General features: G+C 38.3%; 1 protein-coding gene across 1 annotated transcript in view; it reads left to right on the forward strand.

Moving 5' to 3' along the window:
• Nucleotides 1–25082, forward strand: part of PTCH2 (patched 2) — a 63326-nt gene that overhangs the window by 12501 nt on the left and 25743 nt on the right. The window contains exons 3-6 of the mRNA XM_088153764.1: nt 16917–17106; nt 17902–17971; nt 19094–19185; nt 24776–24971. Coding sequence (XP_088009890.1) covers nt 16917–17106; nt 17902–17971; nt 19094–19185; nt 24776–24971 — 548 coding nt within the window. The remainder of the gene's footprint in view (nt 1–16916; nt 17107–17901; nt 17972–19093; nt 19186–24775; nt 24972–25082) is intronic.

The raw sequence follows: 25082 nt of genomic DNA on the forward strand, positions 1-25082 counted from the left end.
ATTCATCATGGGTACAATTATTCATAATATTTAATCCTAAGGTATTTCCTTCAGTGATATTTGTTTTTAATTATTGCTTTTTGTTATTCCCAACCCAGCAATAGACATTGTGTAAAGGGGCTTAGGTTTGTGTATGTCTGTCCATCAACTGGATAACTCTCAAAATGCAACAGAACAAGACCAAATTTGGTATGGCGGGAGAAGTCAGCAGAAGAAAGATTTAGTTCTATAACGGGCTGCATTTAGTCAGGGGTTGTGAAGAAAAAAAAAATCCCCAGTGCATCCATGTGGGAGAGACATTTGGGCAGTGGCTTGGCATGTTGCTGACTCCTCCATTCCAAGCTATACTTCCCCCTTGTCATGTGACTCAGGATGGAGTGTATGTGGACCAACCTTCCTAGTGCATACTTGCACACCCACACACAGAGATGCATGTAGAGGCAATATGTATATACCCACCTTTATGAGACCCAAACCACCCATCCACAGAGGGGCAACACATATAGACTTACTCTGATTAAACTGTCACACTCCATAGAAAGGTGCCACACATATGCACACACTTATTTAATGTTTGGGGAGAAAGTAGACATATATATTCATAGACAGACACGTTGCCTCATAACACAGAAGAAAGTACAGATGCTTCCTATGCTGTTGGTAAAGGATTGGAAAAGAAATTTCCAGATGTAAATATTGTAAGCTAGTATGGGACTGCACTCATCGCTTTTGGTCTATGCAAAATCTTCTGTAGATTTCAGCAAGAAACATTTATGCACAGTTATGGTTGGCTATACAATGTAATATGAAAAACCTTTCCAGACCACATTAAAAAAAAAAATTAAACTCCAAAACATAATGTAATTGAACTCCAAAACAAAACATGTAATTGAAAAAAAAATCACAATATTTTTGATTTGTAAAAGGTAGGCAAGCTAGTTAAAACCAGGAAGGAAGAACAAAAAAGAATATTGATGTGTTGCAGATACTTGAGGACCAAATGCAGGGAAGCCAATTTTATTTTGGAGCAAAAGAAAATAAAGCAGTATTCCCTGATTTTGTACTTCTCAGTAAAAAGCTTGTGAAAGTTGCACTGAGTTTTTGGCAGAGCCTTTATAAATATGATAATTTACTTTGTCTTCAAAATACAAATTCTCTTGTTTACTTTGAACATTATGTACTGCTATGTTTAATATTTTTCCTTTATTTATATTGTGAACTCTTTGTTGTTCTGGCTGGCTAGCTAGCTAGCTAGCTAGCTAGCTAGCTAGCTAGCTATTTATTTATTTATTTATTTATTTATTTATTTATTTAATTAATTTATATAGCTGTCCATCTTGTGCCAAACTCTGTGTGGCTCACAACCAAAAAATAAAACATCGATTTATAATAAAAAATACAGTAAAACCAAGAGACCTGACACCATAGCTAAACTTTCTCATGCAGTCTACAACATTAATCTCACCCTGTCCCAGCACTTGGGGGAAAAGCAAGGGTGTTCCATAGGGCAGGGGCTACCCCAGAAAAGGCATGCTTCCTAGGCCCTATAAGATGGCAACATTTAAGGGAGGGTACTAGGAGCGTGCCCACCCTATCCAATCTGGTAGAACGGGCAGATGTCCTTAGGGAGAGGTGGTCCTGCAAAGGCCATGTCTGACCTAGGAGCCTGCACAGTCCTACTCTTGCTCTGTATCTTGAGAAATTAGATTTTAAATGAGATCTGCACAACATACACCTCATCAAGTGAAAAACAGCCAGCCAGTCTAATTTGTGTATTATCAATTAGTAACAATTCCACATTTTCTTAGCTCCAAGTAGCAGCAAAAGCTAATGGCTTTTTCTGCATAGGTAGTGGCTTATGTTTGTCTTGGTGAGTCACTAATTGTGCTGGCCTGCTTTATTTAGACTATATCCTTTCCCATATTTTGCCACTATGTGTCATCCATAGAAATATCTCTATATTCTTGCTTGGTTGTCCAAACAGAACAAAAACAACTGTTTAAAATAATGGGAGCACTGATCTCAGTAAACTGAGAATATCTGTGAATTATCTGTGTCACTCCCATCTTATTTTAAAATAGGCAGCTGACATAAAGAAAAGGAGGAAGATTACCACTGTGGGTTCCACTCTTTTTTGTAGTCTTCAGGTCCAAAATACCAATAACCAACAGTGCCTAAAAATGACTTTTAAAAGCCAGCTCAAAAAGTCATATAATAAAAAAGTATAATGCTGCCAAAACAACATAGGATAACATTCCATATCTTTCTCTGGGTTCATCAAATCATTACAGTACTTGGGACTAGATAAAGACAAAGTATCACTGTCAGAATTTTGATATTTCCATGTGTATTTCCAATGTACTTTTTGTAATCAGTGATGTTCTAGTTTTCCTCTAATGCCAGGATGCATTCATGTATGTGCATGATGTAGTATCTTGTAGAAAGTCTAGGATTTGGCAATTTTGGCTTTGAGAGGTCAGATCTCACATGGCTTGTACCATGATAGAAATTATCTTTGGTTAACCATTAACTGTTAGTGGACTGCTAAATTAACACTATCTCATATGAACAGTTCAGAGCCTTCTTTACTCTCCATTTAAAGTACCAATGCTCAGATTCAAAATATTTGCTTGTGGATAAAACATTAGGGTTTTACATGTGGACTAGAGTCACAACATGCAAAGACATAATTGGTATGCTGGTATTTGTAAGCCATGGTTATGGATTTGCATGTTGTATGAACCCAGCTGATTGTGGTTCATTCAATCACCTACAGTATAGCTAAAGAAACCATGTCTTAGTGTAATACATTAACTCAGCATAGTATTTTTGTCCATTTATAGCTTTAGCATGGCATTCATATTTCAGCAGCTTACATAGTATAATTAAAATCACATGCACTTCCTGATGCTGTAATTTATAAAGCACTTTGCCCAGGATCAATAGAGATACTATGCATACAAGAAACAGGTCAATGCTGAGTTAGAAAATCCTCAGCTAAAATCTGCCTTTCTGTTGAAAAACAGGTTTTCATTTCTGCTCACCTGTAAACAGATCCATTTTTGGATTTCCATGGCTTTAATCTATGTCACTGAAATGTTCTCTTAGATTCAGATCTTGACAGATTTAGACAGTCCTCCTAAAAATATTTCTGATTTGATATGGGGTGATCAAAGCTTGATGTAACACTGTCATAACAGTAGTAAACTTCCTTCCCTCTGGACTTTGTGAGATTTGACTCTTCTTTGCTTGTAAGGTGATAGAATACAAATTGTGACTAAGCAAATTCTCTACCTCAAGCAGGTGGGTAGACAGCTGAAGAGTCAGCTGTAGCATTTGAAAGCATAGTAATGTGAGGATACTATTCTGCATGGATCCACTGTGACTCTCTGGCTTCTTGCTAAAATCCGTGATTAAGACACACTTGACACATTCTAATAATGGATATTCTGATGGGAGACTCATATAGATAAGAATATATGTAAATAACCCACTCTTCCTTGGTGGACATTTGGGCCAAAGTAGTAAGATCAAAGGGCAAGATTTTTTAGTGCTGATTACTAAGAATAAAATATCTGTAATGTGCTTTTATTTAAATTATATGCTGCCTTTTACTGGAATTGATTCCAAAGCAATTTAGTGTGAATATACATTTTAAAGCTTTGGGGGCATTACATAAAAAGATGTAAACACAAGAGTCTGATTTACTTGCTTTAAATCTAGAATGAATCTTGCTCTTCAGTCATTATCATAATGCAAATAATGTGTTGAATGGCAACTGATGCAGTCCAAGATCATAATGGTTCTGGAGACTCTCTCTCATCAGCTGCCAGTTTCCTTGAAATCAGGGAGACTATGTGTTCCCTGGTATATTTTCAAATCAAGTAACTGTTTCTGAAGATGTAACTAGAGCTAAACTGTTTCAGTAAAATTATAAGGATCCCTTCTGGGCTGTATGGAGATATGATATGCCTGAGTTAATCCCACTTAGCACTTTACAAGTGCTTTAATTTTGTGGCTGTTTATGGTCTGTGTTCTACAAATGTTTGATGGCTGCGATAGCTAGAATGCTGAAAGGTTTGGCGGCCACGGAAAGTTTTTGTTTTCCACTAAATTATTATCTTCTGAAAGGATCATCTGGATAGATTCTCCTTTAAATAGAGGGACTTGGACTAGTGGTGGTAGTGATCAGTGCTCTGAATTCTGGACAAAAGGAGCAGCAAATATAATGTGAATAGGCAATCTAACAGAAAGTAGGCAATTTAGGCACCTGGCATTTGGTAACCCAAATATTTTGTTATGATTGGGCCAGCCTTTCCTATTCTGACACTGAACATAATTGGACCGGATTGCTTTAGCAGAATTAAGAATTTGAAGTAGAAATCCTTTTCTCTTTAGTACACTTTCTGTCTTAAGCTCTGTAAACGGAATGATGCCAGTATTAGGAGTGCTATGTTTTTCAATAAAGTTGTAGTTGCCTTGAGAAAAATCTGACTTTTCACTGGAAAAATACCTCAGATCCTAAGAAATTCAGCTGGTTTCTCCCACTTTTCTGGCACATCTATTCATGGAGAATGTCTAGGCAAAAAAATCTCATGCATGGATATATTTATATATAGTTTTCTTAACAGTGTTATGGAAATGATTTGCCAAGCAACCCTGGAATTCCCAGAGATCCCCCATCTGAGTACTAAGCAAGTCTGACTATCCTTAACTTTTCAGATCAACTAATGTCAACTAGGTGCTGCTAGCCAAACATAATTAAACCTAGCTCTTACGGTCAGTTAGAGGTTCAGTGTACCATGTGAACTCAGATTATAGAGTCAGTTGAGTAAACAGTTGCATTAACCATAGATAAAAACGTTGTGTATTCACAGCCATAGGATGTTGATCAGAGCAAGGCAGTTCTCCTCCACCACATCCCATGAAGAAATTCTAAATTACATAGTCTTAATCAGTTGTCAAAGTGCTAGCTGGGACTTCATAAGTGCAGTCTTCTTATTTTGAATATCTCTTATATGTAATGCAACTTTTTTTAGATAACCTTATTCTAACACATTCAGACTCTTATAATTCAGTAACAAAACCCTAGAACAGTTTGATAGTCAACAGCCAGCCAGTAGCAATGTGTTCATTAATGTTCTATTAAGCATCCTACTTGCTGTGTATTGCATTAGCTGAAGCTTCTAAACTGATATAGGACCAGTTCCAGGTTGAGCACATTGCAACAAACTAGTCTATTGGTTATCCGTCATTATGGCTAAGGACTTTCAGTCGAGGAGCAGGTGTCCCTGCTGCACCACTCAAAGCTGGAAAAAGATACTTCTTAGTCACTGAGGCCACCTGAGACTCTACGGACAAAGATAGATAAAGGAGGACATCAGATTGTAAAATTGTTTCTTCAGGGGAGTGCAGTCTCATCTAAAGCAGGCAGATTTTCTAGCTCCCAAACTCAAGAACATCTCAACCTAAGAATTCCATTTTATCAGAATTCGGTTTCATCATAAATTCAACTCTCCATAGTACATCTCCAAATCCTCAAATGACTGTTCTCACTGGGTTCATATAGGTGTTAAACAGCAGTGGAGTTAGAATACTATAAAGCATACCAAAGCACAACTTCTTTCTCCCATCTCCCAGAAGATAGCCCACTCTGTAGAAAATGAATCGTGATAAGGTGCCTTCACTTCCCCAGTTCATAGAGATGGTTCTAGAATACACTATACTTCTAGAAGAGCACAAGACACTGACAGATCAAGAAAGAGCTTTTGTTCTTTATTTCTACAGGTTGCCTTATCCAGATCTGGAAGAATAGCCCATGCATTTTGGAATGTCAATTTAAGCTGAATATTCTCTGAATATGTTCATTTTTTTTATCACATTCTTAATTCACTTTGTCATTTAAATCTGCCTATTTTGAATGTGATTCGATTCACACATTTCACTAATGTAATTTGTTTGCTTTTGGCTTAAGATGCATGAGCCCAACTAGTTGTGGTTTATTCAAGAAACCATGGCTTCAAGTAACCCACGGCTTAGTACAACACGTGAACTAGATCTTTATTTTTTTCCCAGCCAAATTTCCTTAAACGTGTGTTGGTAGCAGCTCAGATTCTGCTGCTGTTCAAGCACTAACTCGTTTCAAGAACAATTCAGATTGTTTCTTTCTATCTATTCCAGACATGCTAGCTTTGAAAATTGTTCCTCCCAGCTCAAATGAGTTCACTCAGCTGCTGGGATCTTATCACTGAAGCCTTTCTTCTGGCAAATGCTGTGAACTGAAAGATCCCAGCTGGAACTTGAGCACAGAGCTGTAAGACCCTTCAACTTTTAGACTGAGGCCTGTATTTGGGCTTATTCTTTTGAAAATATGGAACTATGGAAGGAGAAATGTGAATGTATTCGATTGACTCAAAACAGCTCTGAATGTCCACAAGACCCAGTTAAGAAACATATTTTCCACATTGCTATATATTAATATAATACTATTTTACTTTAAATCAGTATCATTCACTGAACTGGAAAACTATGGGTATGCACTGCAGAGTACAATATGCTGTATGTGATATACTAGTTTTGGTATTTAACTGTGTCTCATAAACTTTTGAAAGGCAAATAAGTGTTTTGAATAGGTAGACAGTATATTTTCAGGATATAAATATGTGCAGGAGGAAAAGCAGAATCAAGTAAATTGCCACAGATTTGGACTTCAGATGCCAATCTCTCAGGAGTTTTGTATAAATAGTGAATTCCACTCTTTGGGCACCAGGAATGTATGAACATCACAACAGGGACATAGTTCCATCATGAGATGGTTGTCTAACACACATTATGTTCAGATGTTGTGTGGCAATGTCAGGCTTTTCAATATAAAATTATGACATTCTACCTCTTTTACTGTAATGCAAGCAGCTCAAATCTTGAGTAACTACTGTTACTATTGTTTTGTGACCCTGGTCTGGGAATCAGCCACCTAGGTCTGAAATGAAGTAGCTGGAAAATGGGAGCAGATAAAGGTAGGGGAATTGTACACTGTGGATCTGTATTCCTGGTTATCTAGTGCTTGCATTTATCCATATTTCACCTCTGTTTTGCAATCAAGCTAAGTGGTTGTAAAAATCATGGAAAAATTAAAATTTAATTATACCAATTAATTTTTCTGTAAGGTTTTGTGAGTCTAGAGGAAAACACTCTCCTATTAACCTCAAAGAAATTGGATGTGCAAAATAAGGATTCTATCTGAATTCTCTGTTCTCTCAGAGAAGGCTCTTGAATGCTTTGCGCAAGTGAGAATGGTGGCTTTCTTGGGGGTGTTATGCTGTTTGCTGTTTGCCTTCAGCAAATATTTCATTTTTCATCCTCTAGAGTATGTCCTGATTTTACATAATGTAAACCAAGTCAACCTGTTTTCTTCCATGATTTGTTGGAAGTTATAATGTAACAAGTTCTTCTTGCTTCTGACCATGCAATTGATCAAACTGTCATTACAAGACTGTCTTCTGCGCTGAGCATATCACAGACTTCACACTTGGGGATCAACAATGCTTTCAGCTCAGCTGAAAGAGGCAGTTTTGTCCAGGGCAGTTTAGTGCTTCTGCATAACGAAAAAGCAATTTGGGCCACATATTGAACCTTCTATTTGCCCAATTTCTTATTCCAACAGATAGTGCTTTCTACTAGATTTAGGGATGATTCTGTATTGATTTGTATCAGGAACCAAATTCAGAGACTTTCTGAACAATATATGCATTTTAAATATTTTTACAAAATGTTAAAAAGGAAGACACATAAAAGAAGGGGAAAAGCCTACATTGGTAGTAATACAGTAATTCAACTGTTCTGCATGTATATTCATGCCATGTTATGCAATTAAATTATTTAAAACACCAAAAATTTAACATGTTATTTAACATGTTATTTGAATGAACAAGCTTGTATTAGTCTTTTATAAATAGTGGTTGGAATACACCAAATTAATAGTTCAAGAGTACAGGGAGGAATGCAGTAAGGAATTCTAATATCTGATATGCAAATCTTATTGAAAATGATTTTGCGTGTATAAAATATTTCTACATATTCTCATTAACAAAAAAACATTTCAGGTACTTTGGACCCACATGCTTTTTAAGAAAGAGATCAGTGGATTCTGAGACACCCAGGGCTGCTAGCCTATATGTAGACATCAGAATGTGTTTTAACTGAAGATACTGTCACTCAGCACTTTCCACACTCAGAGTCTCTTAAAAAAAAACTATCTTGACATTTTCAAGTTTGCATTTGCTTTGTTATTTTAGCATAATTATAAGAATCAAACCAGAGGGGAAATTTCATTCTTATCAAAATGATTGGATCTAACATCCTCCAATTTTTAGTGGATGACAAATTTATCAACTCCAATTTAGTCCACAAGGGCAAATTTCCTGTAGGTAGCACCTGCTATGAGAAAGAATGTATAAAATGTGGTTAATTTGTTTTTTTTCCCTCTACCTAGCAGTTGAACAATATATGTACATTGGTTTAATTTTTTTCACATTCTGACCTTCTTCCTTAGTGAAGTGGTTTTGTTGTTACAAATACTTTGTTTTCTTAGTAAAAACTGTAATATTGTCAATGAGAGAATTTCCTTAGTTGGCAGAATAATTGCAATGTGTTGTATGTAGGTATCACACACATCTACTGGATTATTAATATAATATAATGGATTATGAGTGAGAAAGAAAGTGCTCTACCCAGAGCTACTTAATGATCTTCAGGTTTAAAAATGTTCCTTCTTCATTAAAGACCAAGAAACCAAAGTTTATTCAAATGTATTATAGCCACCCAACTCCAATGGACTCCTTTTTTGTCTAGCCTACCGGTTGCTTAATGGTCATATCCTAGAACATTACACTCTATAATGTAGTACTAGTCTCAGAATCAAGGAAATTGTACTCTCTGGTTAAAAACAAACTAGCATCTTGCCCAGTTTTATGTCTAAGAAATAGCTTATAGGGAAAGCAATGAAAGTCATATTAGAAATATTTGCTCCAAATGTTCTGCCTGTTTGTATTAAATAAAAAATTTGGTGACAGAAAAGGTTTTGTATATGTTTCTTAAAAGTGCTTTTAAGTTAAATTTGATTTTAATTTATGATTGTCTACCATTCAATAACAGTAATTTCTGCTCTTCCTCCCTTGATTCTAGTAAACATTTTTATTCCACAAAGCATTGCACTTTAAACTGGAGGAGGAGTTGCTGAAATTTTCCTTTCTCACAGAATACAGCAATTTTTCAGTGCTAAAATTACAATATTAACTGAAAAGATTAAAATATATTTCTTGTCTTCCAAATCTGTTGCCTAGGAAACACAGGCACATATTAGTGCTTATCAGATGTAACAATCCCATCCTCCTTTTTAGTAGTAGCTTTTTTTTCTAGATTAAAATTTCAGTCTTTTGGAAATTCTAAACATAATCTTTCTGGTTGGTACATATTTGTAGCATGAGAACATCCCCCCCACCACTGCTAGGCTCCCCAACAACCCAAACATGGAACGATAAAAAGTGTTCCATGTCCCTGAGTGTGTAACATCAGTTCTTTTGTGCCATCTAAAGACCAGAACCCAGAGTGACTTACAGGAGACCATTCTTCCCAGAAACTCACTGTCCTGTATGTTGTTATGGTGCATGTCCCTCCTGCCTGCTTTTTGGATATTCTTCCTTGTGCACAGGAAAAGGCAGCAGGAGCTAAGAGAGCTCTGAGAATTAACCTGCTCAAAAAATAGGCTGTGTGGACTTTTCTTCTTAATGAACATTTGTGGGTGGTGTGGAAAGGAATCCAGATGAGGACTGCGTTAGGGGAAGGATTTAAATCTTTGGCCTATGCTATGGTTCTAAATGACTGTAGATTACACTAGGTCTACTGGGCTGTAAAAATCCAGACAGCCATTATATGGCAGCAAATGTTCTTGTCTCTTTGCTGCCATGTAGCTATCATCTGGATTTTTGGAGCCTAGATGTGGTATATTACACAGAAATATACCACATTTGTCCTTGGAAAAGAGCTGCCAATTGATTGTTTTCATTGTTTATATATGGCATTTATATGCCAAAAATGTGCTCAAGGAGGCTTAGCACTATTAAAATACAGATAAACAAAATTACAACTGAAAAATAAAACAATTCAGTCAGAAGGAAATAACACCAGCCCTAGTTAAAACAAACTTCAGCAAAGCAGTCAGTTTAATTGCCAGATGTCTATCTGAATGTCTTTGCCTGCTTGTAAAAGAATAGCAAAGACTCTTCTTCTAATTATCCTCATCTGATATCGCGCTCTAAGACTCCTTGTTTTACTACTCAATAGCAAGGAATGTTTGTAAGGCTATTCCTTTCCTTTGCTATTCTTCTCTTCAGTTTTCCAAGCCACGCAGACCAGTAACTAGAAGAACCCTGTCCTATTTAACTTGGACTCCCAGGTGATTTGGAAACAAAATAGGAGAGCCCATTAGGGGAACCCATTTGGGTGGCCCACCCAGGTGGGAGGAGGTGTCCAGCAATTTATCCAAGAGCCTGTAATTATAGGGATAATTCTGAAGGTCCGTTCTACTGCCTGGGAAGCGGTTTTGCTATATCCAAGGGGAGGGATAGGAGAGAGATGGTGTTAACTGAAACACTGCTTTTTGTCAACAACAGGTAATTGATCTCACCGGCTCCTCAGTTACACAACTGTCCATTTCTCAGCTGGGTTAAGAGACAGGCTTGTGTAGTTTGCCTGGAAGATGGTTGACTGTGTTGCCCTGGAATATGTTAGGATGCTTCTATGAATGACCACATGATAGTCCCATGTAATGAATCATAGGGTGTGACGTGCCATGGCTTTGCAAGAAAAAAAAATTGTGTAGCATCTAACAATGCTCTGTAGCCTTATTGATAGCAAGCAAGGTTTCAAAACAGATTCTTGCACTAGGTCTGTAAAATCTGGACACAAAACCTGTGGGATGTACTACGCAGTTGGGATCTGGGATGTCGGCAGTTTGTGTGGCATAATATTTGTGTTCCTGCTGCTGTTGTATGAGGGAACTGTAAATTTTGGGGAGGTTGTGGGAATGGGATGTGGTATCTCTAATGTGTGTATATGTGCAATGTATGGAAGAGGAATGAGAGATAATCCAATCTAATACTCAGCAGCAATACAATTGGGATTTGATCATGAGGGAAGATGATCTTTTGCATGAAAAAGGAGAGGGCTTCCTTTGTTAATTGGAATAAAAAAGAATTTGCATAGGGCTTCTCATTAACATGCTCACTGTTGCTACCTCATTGGATCCTAGCACCTCCTCTCCCAATTTTGCATCAAACAAAGCAGTTCTCTCAGTATAGGGGAGGTGAACAGGAGCAGATGTGGGAAGGGGGTGTATAATGACTGTCAGTTCCTAGTTTAACCCCCTTCCTGTCAGAGAAGAGTGCCCCACATAAGCATACTTGGCAGCTTCTCTCAGTTTGCCTTGTCTTTTCATGCTGCTCCCTGGTTAATTAAGGTGTTGGAATTTGAGGCTTCCTCAATCCACTTTGAAGCTTCAGATTCTCCTGTTCCAAATTAAACTTAATTATAAGAATAGCTCCCTTCTCTTTCCCTTTCACAACACTTGCAGATGTTCTGTATTTTCTGCTACAAAGGGTGTTATAAATAAAGAAATAAAGAAATGCCCCTAGTGTCTATTCAACCACCATTACTCACCTAAGACAGAGCAAAAACAAGGCTAGTTCAGTTCAGGAGTTTTTCTGCAGTGCAGATAATGAGAAGGGCAAAGTTTAGCCAGGTTTTTGTGCCAAAGGGAGGGCTTTGTGCACATGCCGATCTCTCTCCATGCGTATTTTTGCCCTGGCCATTGCACAGCGTAAAACCATAGCCAGGCAGTTGTTAATGAGACTCTATACTTAAAGCCCATCATAAGATGGACTTTTTAAATTTTGGGATCCATCTTTGCCTGTGGCTTTAAAGTTTGGACTGAACATGTTCTCCACCCTTCCTCAAATTCTGGTTGTATGTGTGGTTTTTCTCCTGGGTGGCCTAGTCAAGATCAGCATAGCGGAGCATGTCTCCTGGTGTTTTGCCTCCCAAACAGCCTGGAATGGTTTGGATTCTGAGTCTGATGCTTCCCTTCCAGCTTAGAAGGATGTAGTTTGTCTGTCCCCTCCCTATGTTCCTTGGCATGGCCTCCTCCCTCACTGGCATCCCAGGCGTTTCTTTGGAGAGTGTGAAAAGAAAGAGAGAGAGAGAGAGAAAGAGAGAAAGAAAGAAAGAGAAAGCAAGCAAGCAGGCCTATCTTGTTCTTTTTCTTAAATTTTTTTTTTTTCAGATGATGCAAAATATTAGAATTATAATTACAGTTTGTACTGAAAAGTCACAAAATAGTAGCTCATCATAAAACACCATAGAACCACTGGTTTCAGCAATGAGATTGCCATAAAAATGAAGAAGCAAGCTATTCTTATCACAAGATACATAATCTTTGTTAAAGAACCACCCAAAAGAGCAACATTACCCCAAAGTAATTATCAGATTATAGTTTTTGCTAATGTCCTCAATTTCAGTTTTTGAGTCTAAAAACAAAATGTTTAAAGAAGCTGACCCAAAGAATAAATGCCCTGATAATGAAACTTGAGTGGTCAAAATTCTTCACTGTAAATGATATTGATATTTAGGTTATCTTTATTTTAATTTACCTAAATTAATTATTGACTACTAGTAAGAACTTTCTAGTGCAACATTTAAGACTTTTGTGATGGCCATAGCTGTATTGCAAGGCATATTTGCATTGTAATGTTTGTTTTTACACTGTAGTTTTCATACCTACTGATGAATCCTAAAAATTGTAGCTAGTGTGGATGCTTAACATTTCTTTGTTACTGATCTCTCTGAGTAATCTGACCTCAGTTAGAAAATTGCTTTATCAGTGAAATTCTGTTAACAGCTTTTGTAGTATTTTAGCAATTGAATTATGTGTATTATGTGTGTGGTGCATGTTTTTTAATAGACTAGAAAAGAGAGCATTAGACATGAAAGTGGGAGAATATGATTCGGAACAGAATTCAGTCTTGGGAATTCTGTGTCTTGAGCTCTGCTTGTCTACATAAAATGAGAATAGCAGTTATGCTCTTACAAATGTGCTACAAGTTGGTCAAAGACATACCTCTTTTGTAGATGTGAATGGGTTTGTGGTTGGTTTAACCAGTAGGACCACCCTCCAAAAGCATAGGAATTGTGTCATTTTTGTGCAGGTGCTATGAATTGGTGGTCAGTCCCTTTAAGGTAGTAAAATGGGTTTACAGTTGTGATATAATTGTTTGTATCCTAAAGTAACAGTGATTTTATAGCAAAGTGAAGAAATAAATAAAGATAAATTTATATAAATATATAAAAGAAGTAATTTAAAATAATATGTTCAAAATGGGGATCCTGGGAAGAATATGAGGAAGATACATCTTAATGAGAAGATGGAGGAGTTAGTTGAACAGTCCTGAAAGGCTGCTTTACCCGCCCATCTTCATCTTCTATAACAACCAATGTGCAGCCACAGAGGATACATACCTGTACCAGGTGCACTCTCAGTTTGTGCAGGATGATAGTAAGACCAGAAACTTAGGCATTCCTCATCTGAATTCACTGCACTTCCAAAATATGTTCCAGAATCATCTGTGATAGTTAGGAGTTTCTGTGGCAAATTGGCACAGACATCACTCGCCCCACCCTGCTTCACTAGGATGCAATGCAATGCTACAAATCTTGACCCTAGTAGTAGGGTAACAGGAGCAGTGTTGGTTCTATACTGAGTCATCATGTTTGGGTTGAGATGAAGTACCTGACTGTATGTGTGTTATTTCATTGGAGACATCAGCACTGCTATGGGAGTATCTAGAAGAGGGCCAGCAATGAATGTCACTAATGGTAGCAACAGGAATAGTATTGCTCTGTTCCCCAGTAAGTGATCCCCATTTAGATATGAGTGGAGGCAGAGTCAAAGTGGAATGAATTGCCCAAAGACACATAGCTGAAATCACTAGCTACAAATCTCAAGAAGACATTTGCAAGAATACTTAAGGTCCAGGGAAATGAATAGAGGATTGACTAGAGAGAGCAATGGAGGGTGGGCAACTTTCCCAAGTCTGAGGCTACAGTTCATTGCCCTAACCAGCTGGAAAACTGTAGGTGATGCCATCACCCTTCTGGAATGTGTGGGATGGATTTTTTAGGAGAAATAAGGATGGGAAAGGAAGCAGGAAGTTTCTGGAGGCAAGTCATTTCCACTTTCATCTTTAAAAAAATCTCAGCCCCCACAGAAAATTGCACTCTTCAAATTTAGTGGCAAAATGGGATTGGCAGCACAATTTCAGACAGTTTAAAGGGAGGGGGGTTGTTTTAAGGTTACAGCTACCTTCTGCTCTCACATATATCCTTAATTTTGAGAGAGGAAAGATGCACCATTAAAAGTTGTCCATTTTTAGAGAGATAAAATGTTGGAATGGCACCATTTTGGAGAGCTAGGCAGGGGTCAGAAATGGGCTGCCCTATACTAACTTTTTGGCTCTTTGACATCAGAACATCCAAGAGGTTAATGATATGTGAAGTTGATGGACAAGAAGAAGGAGAAGAGTCATTTTGTAGGAAGGTTACCATTAACGTATTCTACAGTATGGTAGAAAGAGGTATTTCAGTGTTTCAAATCGATCCTGTTTCACTTTACAATATAAAATATACAATATACAATATAAAAACTCACATTAATAACATTTCTTACACCATTTCTGTAAATCCTGGAGTACCTGAACAATGTTTATAGTTGTCTATAGTAACATAATTGTGTGAGTCTGATTGTACTTCCCCTCCTCCCTCATTTAGATTCATGTGAATTAGGGGGGTGTCTGTCTGAGACATTTTTGTAATCTCCCCATAATTTGGACTCAAGCAGTGTTTTTCTTTTTGTTGCTTTGGTAACAATCTTCCCTCTCTCTGTCAAGATGATCCTTTTACTTGCCTCGCCATATTTCTATGCTTTTATTTAAAAAAAAAAAAAAACCCCACCAAAGCTGAAATCTGCCGTGGAAGACCTGTAAGGGGCAGGCACTTCTTAACCGTTTAACCGTTCCTAGACCCAGTCCACAGAAATCTCTACCTTGCATTATGCTTTTGTCCCATCTTTTCTCTAGAAGGATGATCCTCCACAATGCAGGAAATCAATTTGGAAGTGAATTTTAGTGGAAAAATAATTGAAAGGGAAGGAGTTGATAGCTGTTGAAACTACACTTGTCAAATTTAGAAATGTGAAATGCTATGTGCCATTTAGCATTATGCACATCCATTTGTGCCTTTTGGTCTGTTTTAATTAATTACACAGTTAGAAGTAATCCTAATCCCTTGATATGGATAGCTGGAGAAATTAGGACTGTGAGTTATTGAGTCTTCACAGATAAAAGCACTGCTGAGGCAACTCCATCATAATGGAAGTATCTGCTATTCTTTGGCAGATGAAATGTTGCAGTCATGATAGCCAACAGAAGGTCCTGTTTCGGGCAGAAGTGAATCACACTGGCTTTGGATCTACTTGATCCAGCTGACTCCCTTCTTGCAATATCCAGCCCCAGAGCTGGTGTATTTAATTCTTTCCCACCTATTGCTTTCAAAAAAGAATGGGAATTGATCAAGATTTAGCAGAACTCATTGTTTTATCTCTAGCTCCATTTATAGCACTTTTTAATGGTACCACTTCTACTCTCCAAATTCTCAAAGCATTTTTGAAGTCATTCATGCAGTTATACTTCTCCTGCTGACTTCAGAATGCTAAGAATAGGCAAGGAACGCCATGAGTCTTTCCAGCTGACCAACAGGCGAATGCAACAGTTTTCTGTCAGTCAGTAACTCCATCCTGAGCTATAGCAGTTCCTGGACTAATGAAAATACCCTTCCATTCTGTACAAAAAGGGGAAAATAATTGTTTTCTCCTTATTTTCAATACATGCTATGTGTTTGTCTGTTTTGGAAAATAAAAACAATCTGTGCTGTTGACATTAGACCAAAGCAGCCTGACTATCAGGTCATGTTTTCTTCATATAAATTCCAATTAAAAGCTGTGGTGGTGGCATGACATTGTAGTTTTACAACCTGAAGCATTTCCCAGATGTGGCAACCATGGCTGTAAGTTACAATGAACACCCTTTTGGTTGGGGAGATAAGAGACAGCTTGCTTGAGCCCAAAGACTGAGAGGTGCAACGTGGGAACAATTTTGGGGGAACATGTTGCTTGTCTGTGGGAATTTTTTTTAAGGGAGATTGTGAAAGTGATATAAACTGATTTGAAGTATTACAATCAGTTGATAAATGCTGCTTATGTAAATAGGGAAAAACAACCAAAATAACTTTTTATAGATATTGTGAAACCGACTAGAAGGATTTAGATTTCACTGATAAGGTTGCCTGTGGAATCTACTGGATAATTCAGCAGGCTGAGGTTAGTGATCCCATGAATGGGAAAACCACTTGCTCCCAGGTCCCTTGAAATTCTAGCACTGCAGCTGAATTGGAAAAGCAGCTAGGATATCCAACGACACTGTGGGAATACAATGGTGTGGCACACTGATGCTAGATTGGTGCATATAACCTCTATGGAGGGCTCAAGTCTTTTACTATGACATATATTAGAATGCTGAATCTGCATTTTAAATCTGAGCACGAGAAAAATGCATTATTTAACTATCCATCATAAATCTGTAACAAATAAAATTAATTTAGTAGTATGTTAAATGTTAACTGAACTGCATATGATGTTATGAACATATTCCCAGTTTTAATATCTTGACTGATGATAATGTGAAAGACTGATTTAACGAGGGTAGAGATAAGTGAAAGGTATATTGATTCCATTCTCTTTTTTCTTTCTCCAGAGGGCAGTCGTGTCAGCCAAGAGCTGCGATACACAAGGGAAAAGCTAGGTGAAGAGTCTCTCTACACATCCCAGATGCTAATACAAACTCCCAAACAGGAAGGAGAAAACGTCCTAACTCCAGATGCCTTGGAAATGCATCTTGAAGCTGCTCTGGCTGCTAGCAAAGTGCAAGTCTTACTATATGGAAAGTAAGTCTGAAATGGAGCAACTGTATTACTGTAATAATAAGAATTGTTCTGTTGGGTTAAGTTTTCATCCACCTAGAATTGGATTAGAAGCCCTTCTCCCCCATACCTGTACTTGCAGATCTCCGGTTTTCCATTGCAGGAAATCAGCAGTTTTACTGTTTAGGTAGTGCTCACTAGCACCATCCCTTTCCTCTCAGCAATTCTGCTGGAGATGGCTGATTTCCTCTTGCTGATCTTGAGCAGGTTCACTGCAAGGAAAAAGAAAGCAGTGAGATTTTCCTCTTTTTTCCATCAGTCCACTGATTCCAACTGTTTACTGCCTGCTGATTAGCTAATTTGCTAATTAACTTATCAACAGGAGAATCAGAATACTTGTTGTCATCCTTTACTCCAGCAGCAAATCAATTGGACAATGGCAATAATTGCTGATTTCCCTCTGCTAATGGCAACTAGAAAAGTAGGTGGGCCCTCCTGTAGCTCTTTGAGCTGCATCTTCTATGGTAATAGGATCACAAGCAATCTTGGGCTGCAGATTGCCTGTCCTTGGATTAAACCAAGGTATAGTTAATTCAGTATTCTGTTGTAGTCACTGACTAACCACATGCTACTGGGTAATCATAAATAGGACAAAAAAATCATGGTCTTGTACCCAAGATCTGACATTCAGAGGTGTATTATCTTGGAATATTGAGGTCTCCTTTAAATATCTTCATACAGATCTTGTATTACTTAAGACATCTCTCCCACCAGAACTCCTGATTTCCTGATGCTCATTGTCTTTGCTCTTTCTCTTAGATCATGGGATCTCAACAAAATTTGCTACAAATCAGGTGTCCCAATAATTGAGAATGGAATGATTGCACGGGTGAGTAACCAAGGGAATGTATACATCTACAACAAGAGCTGATGACCCATGTGGCCCCTCATGCCCCAATCTGAGGCTTCCAGAACATCCAACATCAAAATGGCTATTTTTATTGGTGTTCTTTTTAATAATTAAAAAAAACCCTAAAATATACCTAGAAATTGATTAACTAGGACTCTGCAAGCAACACAGCCATGACCACATTTATCCATTCTAAAGGCCAACTATTTTCAGTTGCACAGACATGTCTCCCTATGGATCTGAAGTATACATGTATGCAGCTGCCAGACCAAAAAGGTTTGTCCCAACATTGTATAGTAGCCATAGAAATGAGGTGAAACATATGGGGAAGTTCTGTTTGTCAAATAGCATAAATAATTTCCTGGAGGGTTACTGGTTTTTCTGGAGAATGGAGTAGATGCTGGAGGTAATACTAAGGTCACTATGGGGATAGGGTAGAATCTTTTTTAAAAATGCTATCACAAAAGAGCAGCTTTTCAAGTCTTCCTTCTGGATTCAGAGATCTGGGTTTTTAATATACTGAACCACTCATTCGGATAACATTCACTTATCTCTATTTGAGGTAACAGCTATCTATGAATTTTATCTCCATTCCAGACATTCTGGGGAGTAGAAAGACTTCTTTTATCCTTCTTTGCTTTCAGCAGTGCCTGATCTTTGCTAATAAGGGTTTTATATTCCTTATGCTTGGATTGTAAGAAATTGCACTGTTTGACCCTTTGTGCAGGGTCACCGAATTACTGTCACATTAGTCAGGATGCTGTCCTTAGAGTGAAGACTTCCCATGCCTTGGCTAGCCAATGCTAGGACTTGGCTTTCAATATCTTACAGAGTAAGGGATTTGTTTAAATTGTAGACTTTGTATATAAGATGGTACTCCTTGGTTCCCACAGCAAATTTCTATTCCAAAAGAAACAACATATGTTTTTAGATTTTAGTAATAGTATGGCAAGAGTTGCAGAACAGGTAGTCAGGTATGCAGTGAAATGAAGAAAATGTTAACAGATCAAAATAGAGGAAAGAACTCCCATGGACATATGGAGAACTGCATGCATGAATTTATGTTTATATGTTATGATTATTTCTGGGTTTTTTTCTCAGATGATTGAGAAGCTCTTCCCCTGTGTTATTGTGACTCCACTGGATTGTTTCTGGGATGGTGCCAAGCTACAAGGAGGGTCTGCTTATCTACCGTAAGTATCTGCTTTTTTGTTATATCATTCTGTCCCCCCCCCCCGCCATATGATGGGTCCATAATGATGAGAAAGATATAGTTAGTTAAGCAGTGAGTATGATGACTAGAGCTGATTAAATAAATAAGTTATATTCTTATCTGACCTTTCATAATTCCGATGAAAAGATGTGATTGGCCATCACTGCTTTGTTTTTTCATAGGATAGATATATTTGGGCTGTGCAAAGAAATAACATCTGCCCCCTGCCCCTACTATTCACATTGCCCATTCATCCCATTAAATATTCCTATTTAATATTCATTAAAATATTAGTATTTTCTTTCAAAAGATCCCTCAGCTAATGAGAGCACAGTCATGCTCTTCCATAAACTGGCTGGCTTTGTGGTGTTTGTTCAATATATTGAATAGAGTGAAACCAAACTGATAGGATTTGTACCACATGCTAAGTATGAACCCAACTGTTTGATCTTAGCTGACAAGGCTAAAAAGTTTGGGAAAACCCAGCTACTGCGAAGGTGGAAAAAGAAAGGGAGGGTTGTTGCTGATATTATTCATGATATTATGAAGCATTTTCCCTAAACACTCAAAGTACGTAGCTAACATAATCACAATAATGATGATAACTAACTCTGGAGTCCTTGGAGTTCTCTGAGCTTGGTTCTTTTCTTGCAAACGTTTCATTACCCGGCTAGGTAACATCTTCAGTTTGCAAGAAAAGAACCAAGCTCAGAGAAACCCAAGGACTCCACAGTTCAACCCTGAGCTACACATATTCACCTCTGTTGATAACTAACTTATACAATCAGAGTTTCACAGAGGAAGTTGGCATCTCATGCATCCTACTTCCAGTGACCTCACCATTGTGAAGGATAGTGAGGGCGCTGGCTATGTGCATACCACTTTTTCTGTCCTACCACAGCAGCTGTTCCCCAACCCTCTCTTACTCTCCTCCGTTCCGTTCCTTGCTATCTTCCTTCCTTAGTGAGCTGCTACTGCCTGTATATTATTGAAAATTAATAACAGTAGGAAATGGAGACTTCCCTGGTTGTTCCTGGATGGTAGAGATTTAAATATAGGATTTCCAGTTCTTAGTTTACCATGCTACAGGATACCAGTTCTTATTTGCTAAGCAGTGTCCAATAAGGATAGGCAGCAGTGCTGATCTGAGATCACTGATTAAAAAAGGGAAGGGTTCATCAAGTGTTTAAGATAAGGAATGGTCATAGGCTAGAATTTAGGGGCTAGGATATTGGGAGCTATAACCCAAACCCATGAAGAGGGCATTACAAAGGTGTACTATTAAATTCAACCACAAAATTCGAAATCAGTTATCCTGGGCACCTTTGGGAAAGGCCAGATTAGTTTGGGCAGACCTTAGAGCAGAGCCTAGCTGATGATATTGGAAAGGGGACCTTTTTAAAATTTTCCTTTGAAAACATTTTGCCCTTTATTGCTTTCCTGTGTAGATAGCCATAAGATCCTTCTCTGATAATAGTATTCTTCCTTGGCTTGCTTGACAACTTTGAATAATGTTCCTTTTGCATCTGATGCCTTCAAGATATTTGCCAACATGACAGAGTATGTTCAAGATCACTGCCTATATGGGGAAGCAGTGGCCATTTCTGAGTGATCCCAAGGCATGGTCTCCAGATACATTAGGAGTTAAGCTTTTGAGTGTCCTCTCTCTTGAAGGGTGCATGTGACACCAGGGCCATAGGCAGAAATGCTTTGTAATATTGCTCTGGATGGGGAAAGAGCTCTCTTCTACCATGACCATGTTAGTGTTTACCTTCTTTTTGTATCAAACAGAACACAAAAAGGAAATACTACTTGCCTTTTCCACTTGCTTTCAATGGAAGAGGGTAGCAATCTATGGGTGACAGCATAATAATAACATGTCCTCCACCCTGCCCCAGATTTTGGGAATATGTCAAAGCCCCAAGGTTTGCTCTCTGTCCCAATTCCAAACCAAAGCGGGGGGAATCACTTTCTGTCATCAGTCCCCTCCCCAAATTTTCTACTTTGGGCTCAATTGCTTTGTTTTGTTGCTCCTGCTGCCTTGTAATTATGTTTCTATTAAGGTGTACAAAATGGGGGATGAAGGCGGGAGAGAGTAAAGATGTGGAGACCAGCTCTCTGGAGGTGCGGGGGAGGGGGAGGGAGGGCCAGGGACAATTGCTGGCATTCTTTCTGTTTACAAGTGTGTTTGTCTGTAAGGGGCCCTGGAGACTTATGCTTTGTCAGCAAATGGCAACACCGCATATTCTCATGCTAATGACACTTTGAAAGCCCCAAGTTGCCCAACAAATGGAATAGTAGCTTTATTCAGTCTGCTGCTGAGTGGAAGAGGACAGTGAGTAAAGGAGAAAACAGATTTCTTAAAAAAAAAAAACCTAAAAGAGGGAGGGATTACAGCATCCAACTGCCAGGAGAAGGGTTATGGGGAGGTGCGGTGCTTTCCCCTTGAACTCAGTAGCAGCACAAATCCAAGGTGAGCAGGACAGGACCTGATTTCATTGCACTGGGTGTAGATGACATGATTGCTCGCTCCTCTGGGTCGGCAAGTTGAGAGTTATTTTTCATCCCTAGGAATGTAACAGGATTTCTTTCAAACTGGTCACCATGCTTGAGACTTTGAAGAACCACCTTATAACAATACCCTTAACCTTCCTTTTAAAAAAGAGTAGATTTTGCATAAGTACTCCACTTCTTGTGCAACAAGGACAATTGACCAGGTTGTTTAGTTCTTTTCAGATACTTCAATGGATAGGACTAAATGCCAAGTCTTTGTTCCCTTGTTTTTGCACCTGTCCTTTGATTTCCAAGTTTACCTTTCTTACATCCTTCTTACTCTTTAAAAATTGTACACACACATCCAAAAGTTTTGCTTGTGAATGCCTGGAATGGGGGAGTTTTTGCTCCAGCTTCCGCTTCAGTTCAGTTGAGGGTCCCTCTCTGTCTCCCCCTCCCTTTCTCCTTTTAACGCAAAGGGAGTGAAAACTCAGGAGAACAAAAGGCAGCAATCTATGGAAAAACAAAAGGGCTCGACTTGGCTCAGTGAAGCAAGAAACAGCAGATAAAAGAAGCTCTCTTTAGGAGCAGGAGCTGGGCTGTTTGGAATGTGGGAATCAAGCAACGAGGAACCTTCTTGGGATCTGAGATTTCATGAATGATTGGAGAGTGATTCTGCCGAAAGCATGACAAGACTTCCTCTGCCTGAGTTTTCATCATTTTCCCATCTTTGAGTTTAGTATTTCTCCATTATGATAAAAGAATAATTCAAGACGTTCTTCACTATTCTTGTTGAAGATCTCAGAAAATACTAGTTTATTAATTTATTAATAATCAGTGTTTTATTAATATTATTGTTGTTTTTTCTTTTAATCCTCAAAGTTAAATTGTTTAGTTACATAATAACCTTGAGCAGAGAAAACACTATAGAAAGGATGCTCAACAGAATTAGGCAGAAGAAAATCACTTTTTAACTTTTTCAGGAGGCTCTGAAGAGAGATCATGTTTAATTTGAACAAACTGACAAAAGGCAAAAGAACTGATTTTTTTGCAGAAGTTGGCTCATAGCTAGCAGAGAAGACAACCTGGCCAAGAGAAACTGCATCAGCCTTCCCTGACCTGGAGTCTTTCAGATATGCCACATTGATTAAGAATTCTGAAAATTGCAGTCACAACGCATTAGGCAGATACCATATTGTGGAACATTAACCTACATGAAGCTGCCAGTTTTCATGAGACAGAAATGAGCTCTAACAATTTTCAGCTGGGCAGCTATTAAATAGGAACGTGTTTTTCTACTACAGTGTCAAAATGTTAAAACAATTATATATATCAATGTTCCTGCTCACATAGCTGTTACAGGCCCAGAAATTCAATAGCTATTTGTTTCCAAGCTTCACGTGCAGGACTACCTCTGTCACCATCTACTGGAAAAGAGATGTACGGAATAATTTTTATTTTTAAAAAATGATGATCAAGATCATACAAAAGGGATGTTGTTGCTTTACCACTTTCCATTGCTTTCCAGTAGGTTTATCTATTGCCCCATAGCAGATACAGGACAGGAGTGGATGAGGGCATTAGTGATGCATGAGGCAGCCTTCCTAACCTGATGCTGTTTAGATGTGCTGGGGCTTCAACTTTCTTTTTCCATCCAACAGTTATTACTTGGGGAATTCCAGAAGTTGTAATCCCAATACTTTTGGAGGACACCAATTTATGGAAGGTTCCACTAGAGTAATTAGTACATAAGCAGAATTGTGTTGATTACATCTTCCATCTTGGCCTCAGACAAGACCAGGGACACATTCAGATCACACACCAAGCCAGTATTTGTTTGAATTCTGATGTAGAAGGGAACAAGCAGTTCTATTTATGTCTGCTGGTGCCCCAAGGGAGTGGCCACTGCTAAAACATATGGATGATTATGCTGGGTATATAGACACCAATGGTAATCTGTACTTAGTTCCTATATACAAGTACCTCAGATGAAGTGCTGTATATACAAAATTCTTCATATGCACAATTCTTCCCTTTCCTCTCCATTCTGTTGAAAGCTTCTCTTTTTCCTTTCTAATAAGCTTCATTTGCTCATGTTCTCATCCTTGTGCATTTTCTGGTCCTACCAGGGAGGCACTGTCCAATTCCTTCAGAGCTGGCTCTCCAAGTCAGATGCAAAAGGAAAGCAGCATGCCTGATCCTGTTATGTATGGGGACAAAAGCAATGAAGCCTATCCCAGCCCTGCACAAATCCCTCCTATCCCTAAATAAGTCTTGTGCAGCCAGTCAGGGCAATTATATTCCCCTCTACCGCTTCCTCTTAGCTGAACTCTGTCTTTGGAATAATAGCTGTCCAACTGGACTGTTGCTGTTGTTCTTTTTGCAAAAAAAAAAAAAAGGCAAAACAAACAACACTCCAATAATTGAATTTTAAAAGGCATTTTTTCCTTTATGACAAAGGATTAAAAATGTTCTTTAAAATCCAACAATGCAATTAAGAGCAACAATTTTGGAACAAAATCAACAATAACTCTCTTAAGGCAGCTATAGCAGATGCAAAGAGCTACTTAAAAGTTTGGCCCTATAACATTTTTATGTCTGTTTCACAGCAATAAAAAGATAAATAGAAGGAATCCAGTAAGATTTGTGGCACAATATTTTAGTGTGGAATGCCTCTCCTTCGGGATTCCAATAACTCCACTCAATTTTTAGTCCCCATTCCAAATATATTTTTTATCTCAACAGTTGATTAATATTACATGTCCTGATCACAGTCATCCTCACTGGACATTTATTTTTTTTCTATTTTTCAAAACTCTTGTTTTTTTCAGTTCTGAAAACATTTAGATTCCCAAAGTGGAATTCTCCCACATGAGCAGGAGAAATTACTCATTACCTTCAAGCACCTCTTTTTTGGATGTCCCAGGCCCAACCAGGGTGGATGCGGCTTTGAGGGTTGGAGGGATTTAAAAGGTGGCATGAGTATATGAGGAATTACCACTTTAAGAAATATCAGTATGTAGGGCCAATTGGGTACTTTTTGAATTCTATTAATCTACAGCATTTTGTCTCCACAGGGGTCGGCGGGATATCCAGTGGACCAACTTAGATCCTATTCAGCTGATGGAGGAACTGGGTCAATTTGCCTCACTAGAAGGATTTAAGGAGATGTTGGATAAAGCAGAGGTTGGCCAGGCCTATATGGAGCGGCCTTGTCTTGACCCTTTTGACCCTGAGTGTCCTCCTAGTGCCCCCAACAGCCAAAGTCAGAAGGCGAGTTTCCCCAAATTTTTGGCATATTCTTGGGAATAAGAGCCAAACTGATGTCTCTTTTCAATGTTTTAATTCGAAGTAACTTGCTTGTGGGAGGGGGAGTTGCACTGT

This window comes from Python bivittatus, unplaced genomic scaffold (genome assembly GCF_059951505.1).
Source record: "Python bivittatus isolate LINGU-HERP-01145 unplaced genomic scaffold, Pbiv_v1 ctg000700_np1212, whole genome shotgun sequence".
Taxonomy (NCBI): Eukaryota; Metazoa; Chordata; class Lepidosauria; order Squamata; family Pythonidae; genus Python; species Python bivittatus.